This window comes from Portunus trituberculatus, chromosome 50 (assembly GCF_017591435.1).
Source record: "Portunus trituberculatus isolate SZX2019 chromosome 50, ASM1759143v1, whole genome shotgun sequence".
NCBI lineage: Eukaryota > Metazoa > Arthropoda > Malacostraca > Decapoda > Portunidae > Portunus > Portunus trituberculatus.
In genome coordinates this window covers 450,414-476,740 of record NC_059304.1, presented here as the reverse complement: position 1 = coordinate 476,740, position 26,327 = coordinate 450,414, and the positions used below count along the sequence as shown (strand labels likewise).

Below are 26,327 nucleotides of genomic sequence, written 5' to 3'. Positions count from 1 at the left end.
TGTGTGTCCTACCTGTAGTACACTTTGGGATCATTCAATAAGTTTGTCTCAGCATCATTCTGTAGAGGTAGAATGTACTTCTTGCTCAGAAGATCTTGTCCAATACTATGGGCTTCTTTTTCATCTGAAAATTGTCACTTAGTAAGCAACATAAACATCAACTATGATGAAGTATTTCCTCTTGGCATTATTAGGACAAGATGCCATAATGTTCTCTACTTTTTTACTGTATTAATACTTTAAATAAAACTATGAGTAATATCATACAAGTCCATTATTTCACTTCATAAATAATTTTCCTTATTATCTGAAATTTATCATAACAAATTGACACAGACATCAATGAATGAAACATTACATAAAAGGTCTTACCAACTTCCTTTGCTCTCATGATCCATTTGATAAAATGGTGACCAGAAAAAACATTCTTTGTGCTTGAAAACAGAGAAGTTCGGTGGTCATGTAGGATACCCGACTCCTGCAACTCTTCCACAATCGGGGCTGAAGGGTCATTCTCACACACAAACTCTGAAGCTGATTTTCACTCACATAAATTTAGAAACATAAAACTTACACAAATAACAGCAAAATATATACACTATATTCTTACCATATTTAATTATACATTACTAAAAGTATCAGATAATAATGAAGGTTCAAGGTAGGCTGATGAAATTTTTAGAAACTTTTTCTCCAAGTACTCTACATCTTCCAGTATGTCTTATACAGTACATTCCATCACAGAGGTATCTTATACTCTATTCTTTTCCCTTTGCAATTTCAACACTTCCACTTTGGATGATACATTACATTTCAAAGAAAATGACAATTCTGTATGAAAACACCACCCATATATATATATATATATATATATATATATATATATATATATATATATATATATATATATATATATATATATACTCGACCCTCGAAACAACGGACCTCCCATCAACTGATTTTGGAAACTATGGACAAATTCTGGAGTCCGGTTTAATCTATGAACAAATATTAAAATGCGCACGATTGTCCGTTCCCGGCAAATTATTGTCGGGTCGGTCGCGTCATCAGCTGTTCGCCGCCACGTTTAATCTTGAATCCATGCATTTTCAACCAACAGTGAACATTGTCCAGTGCTTACCATGACTTTTTTATACATTTGTACCCTTCCCACGAGTGCTTAACCTATCCAAAATGCCTCCTAAACCTAGTAAACCAGTGAAGGCTAATCAAAAGGCTCTTCCAGTGGCTGCTAAGCTTGAACTAATACAAAAATTAGAAAATTTTATGTATTTTATGTACATTTTATACATTTTTATACATACTTTTGCAATCTACGGACAGGGTCGTGCACGCATTTGTCCGTTGTTTCAAGGGTCAAGTGTATATATACAGTAAGGTCTCGGTTTACGTCAGAGTTACGTTCCTGAAACATGACGTAAGTCGATTTTGTACGTAACTCGAGTTTCTGTACATTTCAAAGCATATTATCGAGTTTTCAACAATCATTGTTTATGGTCATTCAGGTAAGTTAAAGGTTATATTGTTATATTATTTACAACTATATAGTAATATGAAACACGTTTGTTTTTGTTGTTGATTAGGGCCACGAACGCGAAGGACTGCAGGTTGCCGAGAGGGGTGGCCCCGAGGCCGCCAGGAGGGTGGGCAGGTCGAATGTTGTGACGCCCAGGGCAGACAGCTGGGAGCGTAGTGCAGTGGGGTGGGAGTAGAAGCGTGGGCAGTGGGGCAGGAAATGCAATAGGAAAGGGCGCAGACGGTGCAAGTGAGCTGCGAGTGTCGTGTGGCCCAGGCGAAGGCTCCGGAGTTGTTATTGTTGTGATGGGTGTGTGAACCCTCAAGGTCGTCAACCTCCCCGTTGTCATGGTAACAGGCTTCCCATTTTCTTCTTCACTCCCTCACACACAGCTGCTGCCTCCCTTCTCATGTCTTTAATTACGTCCTCTTTTTCTTGTAGCGTAATGGTTTTCCTTTTCTTAGCATCACTGCTGTCACTAAGGAGTTTTCTCTTTGGTGCCATTGAGCAAGATACTAAGAACTTGAGTCAGTAAACGCAGAAGTAGGATAACACTCTTGCCAGGGGCGACGGTGTGGTGGAACTGAGGCAGGGTGTTATTGTATTCAAGCGTGAGGCGGGCGGTGTGACGGGTAACCACCAACAATAACAATAAATCCTGCGCTTTATGATTTATAAATTTTCAATTTTTTTAATCTTAAATTGCCTTATAGTGGACTGACGTAACTACGAGTTTGACATAACTCGAGACCGACGTAACCCGGGACTTTACTGTATACAGGCAACCCCCGTTTAACGAAGGTTCACACAACGAAATTTCGCTACAACGAAGGTTTCATTTTACTACCATATGCTCGTTTAATGAACACCAAACTCGCTTAAACGAAGTTTTATCCAGGTAATCTTTTTCCAAATTTGAAAGCCCCACCATATCATGCAAGCTGACAGGCTTTTCAATACACCAGGAGCTGCTGGTACTAAGGCCTGCCTCAGGAAAAATCCTGGGACACCTATAGAATAAAGATCAAGATCAAGATCAAGCCTCTCGTGGACAACACGCGCAACACTCACTCCCCAGTCAAAACATAACAGCCTCAGCAGCAGCTTGTCTTCCCTAGCTCAACTTACCACCAAAATGCCCTGGAATTGGCCTAGTGCTCGTAAGAAGACTCTCCAAATGAAGCTAGATATTACTCACAGACACGAGAGAGGCCAGAAAACTATAGCAGTGCTGGCCACCATCTTGACTCCATATTATACTGTCTCTATTTTCAAGTCAGCAGACTCTATTAAGAAGGCTGGTGAGACCGTATCTTCCTTGCAAGCTAAAAGAACCACCTGAACTCGTGACTCTACAATGGATAAAATGGAAAGCCTTGTGGAAATGTGATACATAAGTTTTGTATGCAGTACAATGATGCGCACTTTGTTTACATTCCACAGGTTGCCAGTTAGTGTCTTTCCCGTTTCACTCTTCTTCCCTTCATAAAGTTAAGATCATCAACATTATAAAGTTACATACATACATACATACATTAGTGTACATTATAATGACTTAAATTAAACTACCTAAATGTTTAACTTCATAATTCTTACTTTCATTAAACCTTTTACTGTACTATGATGCACTCTCGCTTTGCTTACTCTCAATGGAAGTTCAAATCAGGGGTTAAACTTGTTATAATCGGTTCGCTTAACGAAGTTTCGCTTAACGAAGTGTTTTTTAGGAACATAACCCCTTCGTTAAACGGGGGTTGCCTGTATATATACAGTATATACACATATATATATATATATATATATATATATATATATATATATATATATATATATATATATATATATCCAGTGGTATCTTGAAATATGAGCTGTCTGAGATACAAGTTTTTTGAGATACAAGCTACGATTTGGTAATTTATTTATTTTGAGATACGAGTCATGCTTGGAGATCTTGCCACTAGTTGGCAGCTTGGCGCATCGGTAAAGCCTCAGCTGAGCTAGTATCTACGTGTTTCTGTGGATCTTATGCACTGCGATTGTTCTTTCATCATTGTCACACTATTTACTTACATATTTTTTTGTTTGAAGGAAGTACAGTTTTAATTTACGTTTAATGTTTATGTGTGAATGGTGCCTGGTTTCCTTCCTCCTTTCCTCCCTCCTCCACCACCATTTACCACCATTTGCTGAAAACATCTGTCTCCAAGGTAAGAATACTAAATAAACTTTTGCTTTTATTTTATATATGTTCATGCATTGATAACCTATGCATGTGTATGTAACTGAAAAGGCAAAACAGAATTTCTCCCATCTCTGCCTACCTCCTCCATTGATGCTTATTATTCTATACCATGTGGGCTTTTCAGGGGGAATTTATTGGCTAAAGGGGATACTTTTTTGTGGTACCTCCTATCTCAAAGCCCACCCGCTAGGAAACCGTTGCCCCGAGTGAGGAAGCCCAGCCTACACTTGGACTGTGGACAGGATTCGAATCCGTGTGTTTGGAGACCCCTCGGACCCCAAAGCACGCATGGTTCCACTGTAAATACTAACTGTAAATACTAACAGAAAGAGAAGATAAATACAAACAAACCACTATGGCTGCAGCAATGCGGCTTCTATTCCCTCTCGCTCGCTCTCTCTCTCTCTCATACTCAAAACTTCATTTAATCAATGAATAATGTTTACAGGGGCATCTATGAGCTCTTCTGTGATTATAGGAGCAGCCAGTCTTCTGTGGGTGGCTATATTTGTACACTCCAGCTGATTGACAGTCCCAAGTGAGGATTTAGAATGTAGTAGGATAACATCCCATGGAATGCACCCTCCAAGATAAATATATTTTATAAGAGTAGTTTATTTATTTATACTGTATTACCTTTAGTTTTTTTATATTTTTTATTTATACTATGTGGGCTTTTCACAGGAATTTATGGGCTAAAGGGGATACTTTTTGGGGTACCTCCTATCTCAAAGCCCACCTGCTACGAAACTGTTGCTCTGAGTGAGGAAGCCCAACCTACACTCAGACCGTGGACAGGATTCGAACCCGTGCGCTTGGAGACCCCTCGGATCCCAAAGCACGCATGGTTCCACTAAACCACGGCAGCCCCCAAGTTATGGTTTAATATGTTTCTGTACAATAACTATTATCTATAAATACCTTTTTCTTACCTGAAAAAAGGTAAAAAAAATATGGGTGCTGTTTTGGGAGAGACTGGAACGGATTAATGGTATTTCAATGCATTTCAATGGGAAAATTTTTTTTGAGATACAAGCTCTTTGAGATATGATGATGAATTGAACTCATATCTCAAGGAACCACTATATATATATATATATATATATATATATATATATATATATATATATATATATATATATATATATATATATATATATATATATATATATATATATATATATATATATATATATATATATATATATATATATATATATATATATATACATACAGTCACTTCCCGTTAACACGAGGGTTATGTTCCTGGAGACGTCGTGTTAACAGAAATCGTGGTAACAGAACATAATTTCTCCATAAGAAATAATGATAATAATTGGGGTTACATTCCTGGACCTCGGGAAAGTCCGTCTATTTTAAAATTTTTTACTAAAATTCCTAAACAAACACACTAGTAATACATTTGAAGGTTACAGAAACACAAATAAAACATATTCTTACCATATTTGTATTTATTGTGTGGTAAAATAACACATTTTACAGATGTAAACATTATGACTCATCACTACCATCACTGTAACTTCCCCAGCCTCACTCCCCTCTCCCTTCTCACCCAGCTCTGCCTCCTGCCTCCTCTCTCCCTCTTCATCCCGCTGTGCCTCCTGCCTCCTCTCTCCCTCCTCACCCCGTTCTGCCTCCTGCCTTCTCTCTCCCTCATCTTCCTTAACGGTCTTTTTTTTAAAGAAATGGTGGAGTTTTGTCTGCATCATCTTTCTTTTCTTTTATTCTAGCAATACTTTCTAGCAGTTCAACTCCGACATCACTTTTCTGACCACTGTTGAACTTCTGTTAATATTTGGATCTTTTGTGGCAGGATATTCAACCAAGGTAGGCGGGAAAATCAAACTGCGTAACATCGAACATTTTGTGTTAACAAACTACAGTAAAAGTCCTTAAATCCGGAACCTTATAATCCGGAAATCCTTATAATCTGGAAAATTTGAAAGGCTGAGTTAAATATGTAAAAAGTAAGAAATAATAGTAAAAAAAATATATAATAATAATAGCCGAAACCGAACATGTCATCACCGACATTGAGTTTAACACAAACTCGTAAGAGAATAATATTTGGAGGTATTATAAGTGGTGTTTTATGTTTCTGTAGGTGATGTGCGTGCGTGTGTGTGTGTGTGTATGTGTTGCGGAGTCCTGTTATCTGCGTGTGTGGTTCAGCTGGTGTACGCTTGACACCAGTGACGTGATTGGCTGGCGTATGATGTTGGAGGCCTTCCTTTCTTTTTGTTTCCCTTTATCAGACATCAGTAAATGTTTTATGTTATGAAATGTGTTTTGTATTATACTTAAAATTACTTTATAAAGTGTGACATAAGTATTGTGGACTGTACAGTAATACTCCACTTAACGAACAGGATAGGGGGTGTCAAAGCTGTTCGTAGAGCGAAAATTCGTTAAGCGGACGTAATTTTCCCTTAGAAAATAATGGAAATAGGGGGGGAATGCGTTCTGGGCTGGTCCCCAACATACCACATGGGTTAAAAGAAAAAAAATATATATACGTTTGGCAGCATATTGGGCCACCAGTTTACCACTACTTTTATGATGTCATATGAGTCATTGGAAGTTAGAGGAGCTACATACAAATTCTCTCATGTTCTCGCATTTATGTTCACAAAACAACATTTCTATTAGCTTTTTACAAACCTTCCCCAAAGAAAGGATTGTTTTGTAATGCATAAAGTGAAATCTTACATAGAATACCAAAAAATAAAGCAGAGATGAGATGAGCCACAGACAAAGCGGGAGACTCGTGACGACTCGGCCGCTTCTTCTTCTTCTTGTGACCCTTTTAACCTGCGTGTTGTCTTTCCCCATGATATTTGTTTCCACTCCTCTATTGCCTGCTATAATGGATATCATATCTTAGTATTCATATACGCTCATGCCATGAGGATAACCTCGACTCCGTGGCACTGAGTGAGAGTGCAGTGAATTATTAATGAAATACCGTGGTATTTCATTAGTAATTCACTATCACTCAGTGCCACGGAGTCAAGATTATCCTCGTGGCATGAGCGTATATGAATACTAAGATATGATATCCATTATAGCAGGCAAGAGAGGAGTGAAAACATAAACATCATGATGAATGTAACACGCAAGCAAAAGGGTCACAAGAAGAAGAAGAAGCTGCCGAGTAGCCGCGTGTCTCCCGCTTCGTCTGTGGCTCATCTCATCTCTACTTTATTTTTTGGTATTCCATGTAAGATTTCACTTTATGCATTAGAAAACAATCCTTTCTTGGGGCAAGGTTTGTAAAAAGCTAATAGAAATGTTCAACCTGAAAGCAACCTTGTCACTGTCCCTCCAAGCGTTCATGGATGCCATTTCGCTGCAAGAGGTTGCTTTCACGTTGTTAAAGAATCTTGGATCCAGCTCCAGGAGTGCTAGAGACAGAGACGGGGAGCCAGCCAATCACAGTGAAACTACCGCGTTCGGTCCCTCACCCGGCAAATTCAAACCCAGAAAATTCGCTAAAACGCATGTGGTTGTACATTATGCGGATTTTTGGTCTAACTTTATATAGTACGTTAAACCGGAAATTCGTTAACCCTTTCCTTCCGGCAATCGTATATATACAATTGCATCAATGCATCCATAGCGACGGTGATCATACCTGTAATCAAGAATTTTCGCGCCTCAATTTTGAGCTCAAGCGGTTTCTCAAGTCAGATGGTGAATGGAATTGTTTAGCATGTTTCCACATGTAGTGTTGTCACTAGCTCTGGAAATTTAGCAGTAACTAAGCTATTTTCCCTTTCTCCGGGCGACACTTGGCAACCCCAGCGACCCGCCGGGTGGAAAGCACCATGATAAGTGCGAAGAGACATCCTGATAAGAGCGAAGGATCTCAGATCATAACTCACCATGGAGCAGGACAGAACATATGTATTTAGCAGTGCTTCTGAGTTTGAAGACAGTGACAGTGAATATTTAGAAGAAGAAACTGAAGAAAGCGAAGACATTAGTGAGGACTCGGAGAGTGAAAAAAAATATTACCTATCATTCTTTCATGTTAATTTTTTTATTATCTTCGATTTTATAATAAAATGGTAGAAGGTAACTTGTCAGAGAGAGAGAGAGAGAGAGAGACGGCTGGAAAGCACCATGATAAGTGCGAAGAGACATCCTGATAAGAGCGAAGGATCTCAGATCATAACTCACCATGGAGCAGGACAGAACATATGTATTTAGCAGTGCTTCTGAGTTTGAAGACAGTGACAGTGAATATTTAGAAGAAGAAACTGAAGAAAGCGAAGACATTAGTGAGGACTCAGAGAGTGAAAAAATATTACCTATCATTCTTTCATGTTAATTTTTTTATTATCTTGATTTTATAATAAAATGGTAGAAGGTAACTTGTCAGAGAGAGAGAGAGAGAGAGAGAGAGAGAGAGAGAGAGAGAGAGAGAGAGAGAGAGAGAGAGAGAGAGAGAGAGAGTCAACTAACAGGTTGTGTGTGTGTGTGTGTGTGTGTGTGTGTGTGTGTATTTACCTAATTGTATTTACCTAATTGTAACATACGGAAAAGAGCTATGCTCGTGTTGTCCCGTCTCCATATCTATTAATGTCCAGCTTTTCTTAAAATCATGAATATTCCTTGCGTTGACCACTTCCACGTCTAAACTATTCCATGCTTCCACCCTTCTATGAGGAAGCTATATTTTTCACATCTCTCCTATAAGTGGCCATTTTAGTTTTTCCCATGCCCTCTCGACATTCTTTCATTCCACATACACAGATCTTCCCTATCCATTTTTCCATGCCAATCATCACTCTGTATATTGCTATCAGGTCTCCCCTTTCTCTTCTGTTTTCCAGGGTTGGAAGTTGCATTCTTTTCAGTCTGTCTTCATAAGTCAAATCTCTTAAGTCAGGCACCATTTTGTTGCAGCCCTCTGTACTTTCTCTAGTTTCCTTATGTGTTTCTTTAAGTTCGGAGCCCACTGTATTGTTGCATATTCAAGCCTCGGTCTTATCATTGCAGTAATTATTTTCTTCATCATTTCTTCATCTAGATATACGAACGCCACTCTTATGTTCCTCAATAAGTTCAATACTTCTCCAATTATTTTGTTTATATGTCTCTCTGGCGATAGGTCATTGGTAATTGTCACCCCAAGGTCTTTTTCTTCATGACTGGTTTTATGTCTTCATTTCCTATCTTGTACATACTCCTGATTCTTCTTTCACTCTTGCCAAACTCTATTTTCTTGCATTTTGTCGTGTTGAACTCCATTTGCCATGTACAGCTCCATTTCCATATTCTGTCCAAGTCTTCCTGGAGTAGTTCGCAATCTTTGTCACATCTCACTTTTCTTAACAATTTTGCATCGTCTGCAAATAGGCTCACATAACTGGACACCCCATCCACCATGTCATTTATGTAGACTGCGAACATTACTGGTGCCAACACTGATCCCTGTGGAACTCCACTCTCCACCAATCCCCATTCTGATGGTCTGTCCTTAATTATTGTTCTCATTTCTCTTCCTACCAAAAGTCTTCCATCCATTTTAGTAAACTGCCATGCACTCCTCCTACCATTTCAAGTTTCCAGATCAGTCTCTGGTGTGGTACCTTATCAAAGGCCTTTTTAAATCCAGATATATTCCATCAGCCCAACCATCTCTTTCCTGTATTACATCTATCACCCTCGAATAGTAACATATCAGGTTTGTCGTGCATGAACGCCCTTTTCTAAAACCAAATTGACACTCACAAAGTATGTCATTTTTCTCCAAGAAGTCTGTCCATCTATTCTTCACCACCCTCTCACACATCTTAGCTACCACACTTGTAAGTGACACTGGTCTATAGTTCAATGGGTCTCTCTTGTTACCTGATTTATAGATTGGGACAATGTTAGCTCTTTTCCAGTCTTGGGGCACTACACCTTCCCTTAATGAGGCATCAATTACTTCACAAACTTTTTCTGCCAGTTGCTCCTGCATTCTCTTAAAATCCATCCTGATACCCCATCAGGTCCCACAGCTTTTCTCACTTCTAAACTCCCCATCATGTTCTTGATCTCCTCCACAGTTACTTGAAACTCCTTCATAATCCCTTTCTGTTCCATTACCAGTGGTTTGTCAAAAGCAGTCTCCTTTGTGAATACCTTCCGAAAGCATCCATTCATAGCCTCTGCCATTTCCTGGGATCTTCACTGCATACTCCATTTACTTCTAAACTTTCAATACTTTCTCTATTTTTGATGTTGTTGTTCACATGTCTGTAAAAAGCCTTGGTTGGTCTTTACATTTATCAATTATATCCTTTTCTTGTTTCTTTCTTTCTTCTCTTCTAATCAACACATATTCATTTCTTGCTCTTTTGTAACTTTCCCACTGCTTAATCCGTCTTTTCCTTCTCCACCTCTTCCATGCATCCTCTTTTCTTGTTCTAGCCTTTTCACATCTATCGTTAAACCAGTCCTGCTTTCCAACTTCTCTATGTTGTCTTATTGGTACAAATTTTTCTCACCTTCTTTGTATATTTTTATAAATTCCTTCCACTTTTCATTTGCTCCTTAGCACTCTTGAATTTCATCCAATTTGTCTCTTGAAAGAATTTCTTTAGGTTTCCAAAATCTGTCTTGGCATAATTCCATCTTCCCACTTTATATTCTTCATTTCTTCTAGATTTCTCTTCATCTATCACCTTGAACTCCAAAACTGCATGATCACTCTTTGCTAAAGGGCACTCCACCCTCATCTCCTCAATGACCATTGGCTCTGTACTAAAGACCAAGTCCAGTCTTGACGATGCTCCCTCTCCTCCAAACCTAGTATCTTCTTTGACCCACTGAGTTAACACATTTTCCATTGCCAGTGTCAATAGTGTATTTCCCCATGTTGTCTCTGATCCTTCCATTGACCAGTCCTCCCAACACACCTCTTTACAATTAAAATCTCCCATCATTATAGTTCGTTCACAGCCACCCAACATTTCTTCCAGACATGTTCCTGTATCACTTATCATTTCTTCATATTCCTGTACTGACCATGCATTTGTCTTAGGTGGTACGTACACCACTATGTAGTGCCTCTTTTTTCCTTCATTAGTTTCTGCTCTGATCTTTAGCACTTCTGCCTTTCCCATACCTTTTTTCACTTGATCCACCTTTATATCTTTTTTAACCAGCAACATCACTCCTCCTCCCATCTTACCTACTCTATTTCTTTTCCAAACGTTATATTTCCCTTCTCCAACCATCATCAGGTCTTCTCCTCTCTCAGTTTTGTTTCAGTAAGACCCACAATATCTGGGTTCTTGTCCCTCAAGTAATCGTTGAGTTCTAAAATCCCCGATATCACTCCATTTATGTTGGAATACATTACATTTCGCTCATATGTAAGTTTCTTTAGTCCTTTCTTGCTGTACTTTTCTGGGTTATGAACCACTTCCTCAGTCTCATATCCAAGATTCTCCAGAAAAACTCTTTCTTCTCCTCTTCTGTCCTCTCTTCATTTTTTTTCAAAGCCTCCTTTCTCAACTCATTTAACATTTCTCTTTCCTTTTCACCGAGATCTCTTCTCAACCAAATCTTCCTTGTTGTTTCCTGCTGGGCTAGCCTCCATGACTTCTCCACCAATTCATCTACATCCTTTTGTGACTTAAGTTTGATTCTTATTGGCCTCATACCTTCTCTTGTGAACTTTCCAATTCTATGGAAGTCCTCTATTTCTTGTACTAGGTCTTTTCCTCCTCCTGCACCACATTAATGATATTATTTATCACCTTTTTATGTTTTCTCTCTCTCCATTTTACTCGGTGTCTTATCCTCCTCCACACCAAATATCACCACACATCTCTTTTTGTCTACAGTTTCCCTCACCAATGTCTCATTTGACTTAATAACCTTCACCACTTTCTCAGCTATCTTCTCTTCTATGATCTGTTGATCTATAATTTCAGCAAGGCCCAAAGTTTTCTCCCCTGACTCTTTGATTTCCTTTTCCAGACTTGCAACTTTGTAATTTACCTCCTTTCTTTCCACTTCCTGACTTTTTTTCCATTCAGCCTGCTTCTCCATCACTTTTCCTAGAGATTCTCCACATTTTCGCAATTCACTTTAATTAGCTTAACTTCCTCTTTCAGTGCTGCATTTTCCTTCTTCATATCGGCACAGTCTTTCTTTACATTGTCATAACTCGTTTCCAGGCCCTCATACTTTTCAAACAGTTTTTCAATTTTACCTTCTAACTCCAGAATTTTCTTCACATAAGCGCTCTTCTCCATTATTCCTTGAAACCCTGTGAAGTCTGATTCCTCTTTCGAGTTCACGGCCGCCATGTTGCGCAGACGTAAACAAACCAGCTGATGGCTCAAACGCAGGCTACAGTTTATATTTACCTTCACTGGACATTATTTTGCTAATCAACAGTTAACATGACTATATGGAGACGGGACAAACATTACCAGCTCCTTTCCCACCTTGGTTACTCTTAGGTAACTGTAGAATTATAGATGATTGCTCTGGAGCTCAGCGACCACCTCCGCCATCGACGATGTCCCGTGTGTGTGTGTGTGTGTGTGTGTGTGTGTGTGTGTGTGAGAGAGAGAGAGAGAGAGAGAGAGAGAGAGAGAGAGAGAGAGAGAGAGAGAGAGAGAGAGAGAGAGAGAGATAATGTTATTTGCCTGAAACTTGATATGAAAAGGATGAAATCTCTCTCTCTCTCTCTCTCTCTCATTGGAAGTGTACAATTTCTCCAAGATGAGAGAGTAGAGAGAGAGAGAGAAGAGAGAGAGAGAGAGAGAGAGAGAGAGAGAGAGAGAGAGAGAGAGAGAGAGAGAGAGAGAGAGAGAGAGAGAGAGAGAGAGAGTGAGTGTGTGCGCGCGGTGTCATCGCTCTCCAGACTGTTTCTGGAAGACGGATCACACAGCGGGAGGAGGAGGAATCCTTGATAAGGCATAAACTGAACTTTCATAGGTCACCGAGCTACAAAGTACATCATTGTATTCAGAATAACAAAGAGAAAATAATTATTAGTATTTAAACAGTTTTCTGACAATTTCTAGGTTTACCATTTTTAGCCATCATAGCAAACGGGAAAATAGTTTAAGCGCCGGAAGGAAAGGGTTAAACGAACGTTTGTTAAGCGGAGTATTACTGTATACATATTATGTGGGGTACAGTACAGTACAGTACAATCACTCAAACTTCTCAGTATAAGTGGATGGTGGAATAGCCTACGTAAAATAGTGAAATCACGTACACAAATACAAGTTGACAAGTAGGAAAAGAGCAATCATCACATATGGGCTGCCATAATGGCTGGAAAGGCCTATGCCACTCGCCCCATAGTCTGGCAAATCTTCAAGAAAAAAAAAAAGCCTACGTAAATCTTTTGTGGTGAAGTGAGAAAGTACACAGTGGTAGTAGCAATCCCTGTAAGATGTTATGACAGTACTACAAAGAGATATAGCAAGTTGGGGTTAGTTTAGTGGGGTTTACATAGTACCTTCAAGATTTTAATCTTACTTTCACCCCTACTATCTTGCAATCCAGAAAATCCTAGAATCCTGAATGCCTGAAATCCCATGACTTCCGGATTTCAGGACTTTTACTGTATATATTAATAAATTTTAAGTCGTGTAAGATCAAAATCGGGGTAACAGAACACGTGTTAAAAGGGAGGTGCCTGTGTGTGTGTGTGTATATATATATATATATATATATATATATATATATATATATATATATATATATATATATATATATATACACAGTAAGGTCTCGGTTTACGTCCGAGTTACGTTCCTGAAACATGACGTAAGTCGATTTTGTACGTAACTTGAGTTTCCGTACATTTCAAAGCATATTATGGAGTTTTCAACCAATCATTGTTTATGGTCATTCAGGTAAGTTAAAGGTTATATTGTTATATTATTTACAACTACGTAGGAATATGAAACACAAGCTTGTTTTTGTTGTTGATTAGGGCCACGAATGCAAAGGACTGCAGGTTGCAGAGAGGGGTGGATGCCTGAGGCCGCCAGAAGGGTGGGCAGGTCGAATGTTGTGACGCCCAGGGTGGACAGCTGGGAGCGTAGTGCAGTGCGGTGGGAGTAGAAGCGTGGGCAGCGGGGCAGGAAATGCAATAGGAAAGGGCAATAGGGATCAGCAGACAGGCGCAGACGGTGCAAGTCAGCTGCGAGTGTCGTGTGGCCCAGGCGAAGGCTCCGGAGTTGTTATTGTTGTGATGGGTGTGCGAGCCCTCAAGGTCGTCAACCTCCCCGTTGTCATGGTAACGGGCTTCCCATTTTCTTCTTCCCTCCCTCACACACAGCTGCTGCCTCCCTTCTCATGTCTTTTAATTATGTCCTCTTTTTTTCTTGTAGCGTAATAGTTTTCCTTTTCTTAGCATCACTGCTGTCACTAAGAAGTTTTCTCTTTGGTGCCATTGAGCAAGATACTAAGAACTTGAGTCAGTAAACGAAGAAGTATGATAACACTCTTGCCAGGGGCGATGGTGTGGTGGAACTGAGGCAGGGTGTTATTGTATTCAAGCATGAGGTAGGCAGTGTGGCGAGCAACCACCAACAATAACAATAAATCCCGCACTTTATGATTTATAAATTTTCAATTTTTTAATCTTAAATTGCCTTATAGTGGACTGACGTAACTACGAGTTTGACGTAACTAGAGACCGACGTAACCCGGGACTTTACTGTATGTATATATATATATATATATATATATATATATATATATATATATATATATATATATATATATATATATATACAGGTAAACCCCGCTTAACGAACATTCATACAACAAAATTTCCCTACTAAGAAACTTTCCTTTTACTACTATCTGCTTGTATAATGAACACCAAACTCACTTCAACGAAATTTTATCTAGATAATTTTTTCCAAGTTTGAAAGCCCTGCCGTATCACACAAGCCAACACACTTTTGAATACACCAGAGCCTCTCATGGACACAACGTGCACCACTCACTCCCATACCCTTTCCCATTCTTAGTTCAAAACAAAAACAGGGTCCAGTACCAGCTTGTCATTTCATGCTCAACATGCCACCAAAACGCCCTGCAACCAGCCCTGCAATGTCACCTAGCGATGTAGATGGCTACTATTCTTCTCCTGATCGTATTAACAGTGGTGTTCCTCATGGATCTGTTCCATCACCCACTCTCTTCCTATTATTCATTAATGATCTTAAAGAAACTTCTTGCTCTATCCACTTCTACACTGATGATACCACTCTACACTTTTCTACATCTTTTCAGAGACAACCAACCATTCAACAAGTTAATAGTTACTGTAGGGATACCACAGAATGCCTGACCTCTGATTGGGGCTGAGGAAACTTAGTAGTGTTCAATGCCTCAAAAACTCAGTTTCTCCATCTATCAACTTGACATAACCTTCCAGACAACTATGCCCTCTTCTTCAATGACACTCAACTATCCCCCTCTTCTACATTGGATATCCTTGGTCAATCCTTTACTTATAACATAAACTGGAAACTTCACATCTCATCTCTTGCTAAAACAGCTTATATGAAGTCAGGCATTCTGAGGTGTCTCTGCCAGTTTTTCTCAACCCTCCCCAACTGCTAACTCTGTACATTGGGCTTACCTGCCCATGTATGGAGTACTCTTCGCATGTATGGGGGGAGGTTCCACTCACACAGTTTTATTAAATATGGTAGCATCAAAAGCTTTTCATCTTATTGACTCCCCTCCTCTGACTAATTGTCTTCAGCCTCTTTCTCACTCCCACAATGTTGCATATCTTGCATCTTCTACTGCTATTTTCATGTTAACTTTACTACTGATCTTGCTAACTGCATGCCTCCTTCCTCTCACCCTTACTCTGTCCAAGTCTAATGCAAGAGTTAACCAGTACTCTCAATCATTCATACCTTTCTCTGGTAAACTGTGGAACTCCCTACCTGATTATGTATTTCCTACTTCCTATGATTTGCCTTTACTCTAATTTGGGCTAATTCTTGGAACTGCAAAGGAATTGGCAACTAAGTGTTTTTTTTTTTTTCTTTTCATGTTGCTCTTGGCCAGATTTTCCCTCTTATATTAAAGGTTATTCTCACATAAACCATTTACTTAATCCCTCATTTACTTGGATTAATTTGCATCTTTCCTATCTACATAGTGTTGACACGTGGCAGCACCATGAACATAACAATATTCACTGGCTTAAAGAACATACCATTAACCCACTTCATTATGTTTTTTGATACTTTTAAGGAAGAGAATGCACAATTTCAGCTACCACGGTGATATAGACATTACATTAATAATTCATGTCATTTAACATTAAAACTCAGTGTGATACTAACCTGCTGCATCAGTTGCCTCTGAAGGGTGTGGGATATTGAGAGCACCCTCTTTTGGTTCATTGGTCTGAATGTCTGACAGCAGCTTATTCCACTCCTCTTCATCTTTTATTGCTCTTTGTAGGCTATCATTGCCACCAACAAAAGTTTCATTGAAGAATATCTGAGGCACTGATGTCTGGCCTGTTTTTTCCTGTCAAATAAATATCATTTATCAGAAAGAGAGAGAGAGAGAGAGAGAGAGAGAGAGAGAGAGAGAGAGAGAGAGAGAGAGAGAGAGAGAGAGAGAGAGAGAGAGAGAGAGAGAGAGAGAGAGAGAGAGAAAATGAATGAATCTATTCATGTCAATTTACAAATAAAACACATACCTGCAACCAATTTTGCACAGAAGGGAAACGATCCACTGGAACGTCAATGAAAGGAACACCAGAGTCCCTCAAAGTCTTCTTAGCTGCCAAACAGTGAGGGCAGCCTGCAATGCTGTACACCACAACCTGTCCTACTGTCTCCAACATTATTCACACTTCTGAAAATAATACATGTTGTATGTACTGTATTTTTTTTTTTTTTTTTTCAATGTTAAGGCCTATAGTGCCTGTAGGCATACTTGAAGAGTATATGTGGAAAGCACTGATAAGTTTCTGCCTATTAGTGGTGCGAGCAGTTTTATTCATAGTGGTACCCATATTAGGGCCCATATCACCACCCAAGCACATCTTTGGTGTAACCACCTAGAATATGGGTACCATGGGGACATGTAGGTAACCTTAAACCACTCAACAAATGGCATAGTTTCAAAGTGGTACGTGGTGGGATTTGAACCTACATGTGGATGTCTGCCCGATCCTACGCTCACCACCTTATCCTCTATGCCACCGCCTCCCTGTTATTCTCTTCTATAACCAATACAGACATTCATAAATTTAACTTATCTTAAGAAAAAAAATATTTTGTATCTTCTGGCCAATGAGGCAGCAGACATCAATTGCTACTACCAATAGTCAGTCCCAAGGAGGTACATGAGGGAGTCATGTAGTCCTGAAGCTAACTGTCCCTATGTCCACTCAGCTTGTTTTCTTTCCCATCTCAATAACACAGATTAAGGTTTCAACCTCCACTCTAAAAATATACTCTCATATCATTTATAGTGCATAATTATACATCATAAACATATCACCAAAATTATATTCATGGCAAAAAACAATACAGACTTCTAGTTAGCCTTAGACAGTAAAATGAGCCCAAGTCAGGCTATCCTACAATTAACCCCTTCAGTACTGAGATGCCTTTTCACCATGAATTTTGGGTATAGTTAGATGACTTTATTTACATTATAAACTGTCTATGAAAGTCAGAAGATTAATGGCCAAAATCATCACTATCTAAATCCACCATATGAGGTTCTGAAGCTGTACAAAACCAACAAATAATAACAAGAATAAATATGGAAACATGTCATGGTACTGAAGGGGTTAAATTATTGGATGAATGGATTTAGAGACATCAAAAAACATAAAGTGAATACTGTACTGTATTATCAAAATTTTTATTAAAAGTTTGATGCATTGCAGGATTGGTAAGATCGTCATCAATAGATTGAACTAAATTCATTAGTAAACATTTGAGACATTGTTGAATTAGATACACAAAGAATCATCATAGAGTTGTAAAGGGCCAATAGCAAGAGCTCCCTTTTCCTTATCTCAGATGTAATAATGAAAACATTTACGAGAAATGTGCAACATAACAATGAAGTTTTATTCAAAAGCTACTTGCCAACTGATATAGTAATTCCAATAATAGCTATGCATTATAGTTATCAACATAACTGCAGTTTTATAAGAAAGCAGAGAAAGGCATGCTATGCACAGACCCTGTCCTTCTTAAGATGTGACAGAGGACTAATGCAGATATAAAAATGAGATGGATATGATTTCAAAGGTTAAGTTCATTCTTTAGGGGGATGATGTTCCAGTAAGCAATGCCCCAACCAGTTAGGTTATGTTAGGTCAGGTCAGTGTCCCTTTTATTATGGGGGTGTTCACAGTAGGGGAACTCCCACAACTAGGTTAAACTGTTACCTAAGTCTAGAAGTCTAGGGAAGAAAAGTTTCTCAGTTTTCAAATTAATGTCTCATCCTTACACTTTTTATCATGAATGTCGAAATTTGGCTTCTAGCCTTAAAACCAGTTTTTCCACCAGTTCCCAAAGTGTGCTGGTGGATGAAGAAAGCAGGATGCATTATACAAGTTGTAATTTTTACAGGATAGAATTGAGTAGGCGCTGATGGAATTTAAGATAAAATGTAAATGTGTTGTTTAGGTAGATAAACCAATAATAGAAATATAACTTGAATACACTATAATCCACCTGAAAAACTAGTGATAGGAAGCTGGAAACATCTAAACACAATGATTGACTGATTGATACCAAGGAGGTTAGATTGAAGGAGGCAACAAGCACCTGTCCTGCTGTACTAAAAAAGTGCAGCCAGTGGGCAGAGCTTATGAGGCAGTGGGTAGAGCTTACACCCAAAACATTGCCCTCTCCTGTGTTAAGCAATGGGAAATTGCTGCTTTCTTTTTCATTACTAGAGGAAAACTAAAAAAAGATCTGATGGTTTAACTTATGTAGTTTCCTAAATATGTCATCTAGACAGAAAGATGTTAATGCGGAACAGTTAAAATATTGAAAGAAATACAGCAGGCCATTTCCAGGAGAAATTATGGCAAAAATATTGCTTGTTTATTCTTGTTTATTACATGGCAAGGAACAAATAGTGAAGTAAAATCTCAGTGATTGATGTTTTCCAATGCAGTGACATGAAATCACACATCATTCTAAATAAAATTATATATATATATATATATATATATATATATATATATATATATATATATATATATAGAGAGAGAGAGAGAGAGAGAGAGAGAGAGAGAGAGAGAGAGAGAGAGAGAGAGAGAGAGAGAGAGAGAGAGAGAGAGAGAGAGAGAGAGAGAGAGAGAGAGAGAGAGAGAGAGAGAGAGAGAGAGAGAGAGAGAGAGAGAGAGAGAGAGAGAGAGAGAGAGAGAGAGAGAGATCAATGTATATCAATGTATATCTCTGAGAGAGAGAGAGAGAGAGAGAGAGAGAGAGAGAGAGAGAGAGAGAGAGAGAGAGAGAGAGAGAGAGAGAGAGAGAGAGAGAGAGAGAGAGAGAGAGAAAATATCAATGTATATCTCTGAGATAGAGAGAGAGAGAGAGAGAGAGAGAGAGAGAGAGAGAGAGAGAGAGAGAGAGAGAGAGAGAGAGAGAGAGAGAGAGAGAGAGAGAGAGAGAGAGAGAGAGAGGAGTTGGAGATAAGACGTGGTGGACACTGGTCAAGGAGAGGCAGGGTGTGATGCGGCAGGAGAGCGTGCCCCTCACCAGGCAGGACGGAACCACTGCCTCAAGCAGTGATGACAAGGCTGCACTCCTGGCAAAATTATTTGCAGAAAAAATGCAGGTTGAGTGCCCCACACGCCCCTCCAGTGCTACCCGGGAGACAGCGCACACCATCACCTCAATACCCATCACCACGGAGCTGGTGGAAAAGCACTCGGGCAACTGGACGCAGGGAAAGCCACGGGCCCAGACGGAATCAGCCCCGGTGCTGAAACAATGTGCCAGGGAACTGTCAGTGCCTCTTGCTGCTATTTTTCTGCCTGCCTGGCAGAAAAAAAGTGGCCAGCATCCTGGAAGGAGGCATACGTGGTCCCTGTGCATAAAAAAGGGTCCAAGTCTGACCCAAGGCACTACCGACCCATCTCCCTGCTGTCTGTGATGGGTAAGGTGTTCGAAAAACTGGTGGCAGCCGTCATATGGCAGCACCTGGATGAACACCAGCTTCTCTCACCCCACCAGTTCGGGTTTCGGCCAGGTCGATCTACTTCCGATCTCCTTCTCCTACTCTCCCAGGAATGGCAGGACACCCTTGACGAAGGCCTGGACACGCTCGTAGTGGCCCTTGATATCGCGGGGGCTTATGACCGAGTGTGGCATGCGGGTCTTCTGACTAAGCTCCAAGCCAAGGGCATCGACGGCGGTCTCCTGAAGCTACTCGAGGATTACCTCCAAGGAAGGACACTTCGAACCGTCGTCAATGGGCGGACCTCATCACCCACCAATATAGGAGCGTCAGTTCCACAGGGCTCAGTGCTTGGCCCAGTCCTGTGGAATGTGTATATAGACGATCTCCTGCGCCAGCTTCCTGCAGTCAAGGCTTACGCCGACGACTGCACAATCTCCCTCTCCTACTGCCGCCAGGACAGCCAGCGCGCCGTGGCCAACATCAACCGCCAGCTGAAGGCAGCAGAAGAGTGGGGGAAGGTGTGGCAAGTCACCTTCGCGCCGGACAAGACACACGCCATGGTCATCTCACGATCCCCTGCCGCCTCTCAGGCCGTGGAAGGACAACTACAGTTTGAGGGCGAGCAGCTGCCTCTCCAGGAACACATCAAGATCCTGGGAGTCACCATGGATCGTGAGCTGCGCTACGACACCCACATCACGTCTGTAGCCCGCCAGACCTCTCAGCGTGTGTCAGCCCTGCGCAGGATGGCTGGCAGTCTGCACTCGCGAGGCATCCTCACTCTCTACAGGGCACAAATCCGTCCCTGTATGGAGTACGGTGCCTTGACATGGATGTCCAGCGCCCATACCCACACCAGCCGGCTCGACGCGATACAGAGGCGCGCTCTTCGTCTATTGGGGGAAGACGAGGAGAGCGTGGCAAGTATCACGTCACTGGAGCACCGGAGGGACGTGGCAACCTTGACGGTGTGCCACAAAGCTCAAGTGCTACATACACCTCACCTCTCCCGCCTCAGCCTGCCGCCACACCCACCCGGGAGAAATACGAGGCAAGCAGCGGATGGGGACCAGCAGGTACTGGTGCCTCTCCCGCTCCTCACAACACCAGCGAACATTCAGAGCCAGGGCAGCGCGCCTGTGGAATCAGTTCACGGTGGCCACGCCTGCTGAGGTAGCGGGACTATCAACTCAGCAGACAAAAGTGGCCGCCAATGTCTGGAGAAGCGCTCTCCCTGCCCGGCTAGTGCTGTGAAGTGTAGTGCAGTGAGTGAGGTGTCAAACCAATATACTAACGAGAAAAAGACGTTTAGAATAGTTCCTTGCCAACACAAGGAGCTTTATGTCTAAATCTCCTTATATACCTGATTTATTGTAAAATTTATAAGTGTAAGATAATGTTTAAATAAAAAAAAAAAAAAAAGAGAGAGAGAGAGAGAGAGAGAGAGAGAGAGAGAGAGAGAGAGAGAGAGAGAGAGAGAGAGAGAGAGAGAGAGAGAGAGAGAGAGAGAGAATATTTTCCATGTGTTAACTAATTGATATACCAAGAAAAATCAACTTTCAGGCAAACTTGCATCTGATATACAATTTATTTATCCTTCATTTAAATGCACATGTATATGTACATGTTTACATCTACATGCACATGTGTATTCACATGTGTACATGACCTTGTTCAGCCATATGTTTGCCCCAAAAACAGATTCCCACCTCTCACCCATGTCCACCAAAGTTGGAAAACACTGTATTATCTAATTTATATGTATGATTTACCATCCAAATCTTTGTGCCATGATATGCCACAACTATTACAAGCCTTTTTTCATTTTTTGTGTTAAGGCCTATAGTGCCTATAGGCATACTTGAAGAATATATGTTGAGTTTCTGCCTATTAGCAGCACAGGCAATTTTATTCATAGTGATCAGGGGTGTGGAGTCGGATTTTCAAAAGTCCGACTCCGACTCCGACTCCGACTCCAAGAAATTTGAAGGTTGCGACTCCGACTCCGCTTTTTTTTTTCTCTTGCTGATGAGGCTTTCTTGGCATCTGCTGAAGAGCGTTGTCAGCCTAACTCAGCAAGGGGGAGAATGGAGACACGTACGCGACGCGTATAATACAGGATCACACGATGTACTATACTCGTTTATCGGTAAGACGACAGAACCCCCCAAAATAAGCCCCTCCCACACCTTTCCCTGATTGGCAGGTCAGTAAATGAGGTCTAATCTCACCCCTTCCTCCTCTTCTCTCTGACACACACACACTACACACAGCGTAGTGTAGTGGTTAGCACGCTTGACTCACAATCGAGAGGGCCGAGTTCAAGTCCCGGAAAGCAGCGAGGCAAATGGGCAAGCCTCTTAATGTGTGGCCCCTGTTCACCTAGCAGTAAATAGGTACAGGATGTAACTCGAGGGGTTGTGGCCTCGCTTTCCCGGTGTGTGGAGTGTGTTATGTAGTCTCAGTGAATTACACACACACACATATGCTGCTTGTGGTACATCACGTTATACAATATAATGTATGAAACGTAACGACGGTGAATGTGTGTGTGTGTGTGTATTTACCTAGTTGTAGTTTACAGGACCTGGGCTTTATGTTCGTGTGGCCCCATCTCCATATCTACACTTATCCAATCTTACTTTAAAAGTATGCACACTCATTGCAGACACTACTTCTTCATTTAAACTGTTCCACGTCTCAATACATCTTTGCAGGAAACTATATTTTTTAACATCTCTCAGACATCTTCCTTTTCTCAGCTTTTTACTATGCGATCTTGTGCTTCGGATGTCATATTCTTCTCTCAGGATCAGTTTCTCATTATCCACTTGGTCCATTCCGTTGATCAGTTTATAAACTTGTATCAGATCCCCTCTTTCCCTTCTCTGTTCCAGGGTTGGTAGATCCATAGCCTTTAGTCTCTCCTCATATGTCATCCCTTCAAATTCTGGAATAATTCTTGTAGCCATTTTTTGTAGTCTCTCCAATTTCCTTATGTGTTTCTTTTTATGAGGGGTCCACACTACTCCTGCATATTCCAATCTGGGTCTTATTATAGTACTTATCAATTTCTTCATCATTTCTTTGTCCATGTAGTGAAATGCTATTCCAATATTCCTTAGCAAATTATATGTTTCTCTAAAAATTCTATCAATATGGCTTACTGGTTGATTGTTTTCTTCCATCGTCACTCCTAAGTCCTTTTCCATTTTTAATTTCTCCAGTTCTACTCCATCTCCCATCTTATAGATTCCCACAGGTCGTCTTTCACTCTTTCCCATTTCCATGACATGGCTTTTGTTCACATTGAATTCCATTTCCCACTTTTTACTCCATTCCCAGATCTTATTTAGGTCTTCTTGCAGCATTTCACAATCCTCTTTTTGCTTTATAACTCTGCACAGTTTCGTATCATCTGCAAACAGATTTATGTAGCTGTTCACTTCTTCTGGCATGTCGTTAATATAAAGGAGGAAAAGTATTGGTACCAATACTGACCCCTGTGGCACTCCGCTTTCTACTGCGTGTGTGTGTGTGTGTGTATCAGAGAGAAGAGGAGAAAGGTGTGCGATTAGACCTCATTTACTGACCTGCCAATGAGGAAAAGGTGTGGGAGGGGCTTATTTTGGGGGTTCTGTTGTTTTACTGAAAAATGAGTATAGTACCACACTCATTTTACCATCATTGGATATCACTTAGCAATTAACCTTTATGATAAATATAGCATTAGCTCATGCAAAATACCATAGAATATGGCAAAAGAGGATACCTGTATTATCTGCTGTCTGGATGGTTGTTGCGGCATGTACCGCCCTCCTTCCTTAGGGTATATCCTCAACAAAATAAAAAGCATGAAAAATATTAAAAATACCAATATTCTCGCAGACTGCTTGATTGGACACCTCTTCCACAAAGTCAATTTCTCCCAATTTGTAGGAATCTCCATGAAGTGGAATCTTTACTCAAAAATTTATCACGTAAAGGAGTCGGAGTCGCTCATATTTTTACCGACTCCGACTCCGACTCTGACTCTGACTCCAATTCTGACTCCGACTCCGACTCCAGCCAAAAGTAGCCGACTCCTCGACTCCGACTCCACACCCCTGATAGTGATACCCATATTAGGACCCATATCACCACCCAAGTGCATCTTTGGTGTGATCACCTAGAACCTGGGTATCATGGTGATATGTAGGTAACTTTAAACTACTCGACAAATGGCATAGCTTCAAAGCTGTATGTGATGGGATTTAAACCTACACATGGACTTCTGCCCGATTCCACACTCACCACCTTACCCACTACGCCACCGCCTCCTTTTTAAGGTCACACATGGTAGACAGCCTCAAAACATGGATATAAGAAGGAAAATAAGGAGCGTAACTCAGGCGTTCCCATGTATTTTCAATGGGCGTCTGGTAATGTTTTGAGTGTAAGAGGGGCAAGGACAGCAGCAGACCAATAGCATGTTGGCCTCACTTTTGTGATGTCATGCTACCTCCTTATAATCTAACCTCCTTGACTAATATATTTATTGTTGCATTAATAATGAAATACAACAATGGAGGATGATGGACCTTGCCACCCACCCCCTGGACAAAGACTTAAGGGTAGAGTACCAAAAATATAAAAATACATAAAAAAAAATAAGTAAATAAATAAATACAGATATTATACACCTTATTGCATAAATATCCTACAGTCTGGGAGCATATGTACAGAATATTCCTTAAGTATATTCCTGTGAGTGGCTGAGTCTAAGAAATGGTCAATGAGGGTCTACAAGTCATGTTAACTTTGTGGCCTAAACTTAGCAATGAGAGGACATTTCGTGACATGATGATGCAGAGTGTCCCATTAGTGCAGCACACAGCATACACCAGAAGCACTGACTTCCAAAAAGTATTTATGGCCTAATCTGAGCCTCACTGCCATCCTGTCGTGTGATGCAGTGTGTCTCCCATAGGTGACAGCTCTGGAACACATGCACACAGTGGAGACTACTAACACTGCCCCTATGACAACGAAGCTCCCTAACAAAGACCACTAATGCTACTATGTACAGTCCTTAATGCTACTCCTAACACAGTCCAGAGCGTACTCGGTATCAGGGTCCACTGTTACGTCCTGAAAGACACACTGAGCGGGATCACGACCGGCACTACCATAGTATAGACATCCCGTCACCTACCTGTTAGTTGGTGCTTCGTTGAACAAGGCGGTCTGCCTTTTAATTTGGCATGATACCCATATGACAGGGTATCCAGGTGAAGTGGACCGTGACACCAGCACCTTCTAGGACGTGGATGAAATCAATACATTTATTAACTAGATCACAGTCCAGGGGGAAGATTGGAGAGCATCCAGAGTACCCTAAACATCAACTCACCTCTGATGACAAATCAGACAACTCAAACATTGGTTCACTGCTGCTGCTGTTGGTGGTGGTGTTAGGGCCGCGAAGATCTTTTATAGATCCTTCTGGGCCCGGGGACTGCGGTAGTCCTTCACCTTCTAGACCAGTGGTTCTTAACCTTTATCAGTGCCCGTACCCCTTGATATCTCAGAAAAATTTCTCGTACCCCCTCCAATATAAACACTACATAAACATATGAAAAGGATTAGTGATAAAAACCTTGCTGAGAAATTATTAGATCTTTTAATTACTGAACAAAGGCACTTTTTTTTTTTTAATTTCAAATGAAGTGTCAATTAGTAGGATTCAATGAATGCATGTTATAACAGTAATTATGAGTAATACTACATAATACACCAACACATTAATACTAACTTAAAAAATTGAGACAATTATAGTAAGAGGAAAATTAGGAAAATATGTTTTGCTTTGTCATGGTAAATATACGGTACCATTGCACTGGCTACCATGTCTCATACCCCTAGGTTTAAGGTTTCGTACCCCTTGGGGGTACAGGTACCCCAGGTTAAGAACCACTGTTCTAGACATAGTGTTTACGTGTAGCGAATAAAGATGTGCGGTATCGACAAAAGCATCGGTATCAATAATGCCAATATCCTGAAAAGTATCGGTACGGATCATACCGGTAAAATATTATGCTGGTATACCGGTAATTCCCCACAACTTTAAAAATACCAGTAATACTTGTATCGGTATTTACTTTTTAAATGAACTAATACTATGTCATAGTACGTGAACATTGCAAACTATAAGATATATGGAATGATCTACATGACAAATGGACATCTAGCTCTCTCTCTCTCTCTCTCTCTCTCTCTCTCTCTCTCTCTCTCTCTCTCTCTCTCTCCATTATTTCAACAATGAAGTTATCAATCAATCATTCTCTCTCTCTCTCTCTCTCTCTCTCTCTTTAC

At 40.6% G+C, this 26,327-nt stretch overlaps 1 protein-coding gene across 3 annotated transcripts in view; it reads right to left on the bottom strand.

The window, feature by feature from the left end:
- The window catches only part of LOC123500167, an 82,346-nt gene extending 56,699 nt beyond the window's left edge, over positions 1–25,647 (bottom strand). The window contains exons 1-5 of one of the 3 annotated variants that reach the window (XM_045248872.1): positions 25,366–25,647; positions 16,513–16,667; positions 16,148–16,337; positions 373–534; positions 13–124 (exon numbers count right to left, since the gene is read on the bottom strand). In XM_045248872.1, coding sequence (XP_045104807.1) covers positions 13–124; positions 373–534; positions 16,148–16,337; positions 16,513–16,659 — 611 coding nt within the window. In that variant the 5' untranslated portion in view covers positions 16,660–16,667; positions 25,366–25,647. Of the gene's footprint in view, positions 1–12; positions 125–372; positions 535–16,147; positions 16,338–16,512; positions 16,671–25,365 lie in introns of all 3 variants that reach the window. The other 2 variants (XM_045248871.1, XM_045248873.1) reach the window with 2 other exon arrangements.
- Between the last annotated feature and the right edge of the window lie 680 nt (positions 25,648–26,327).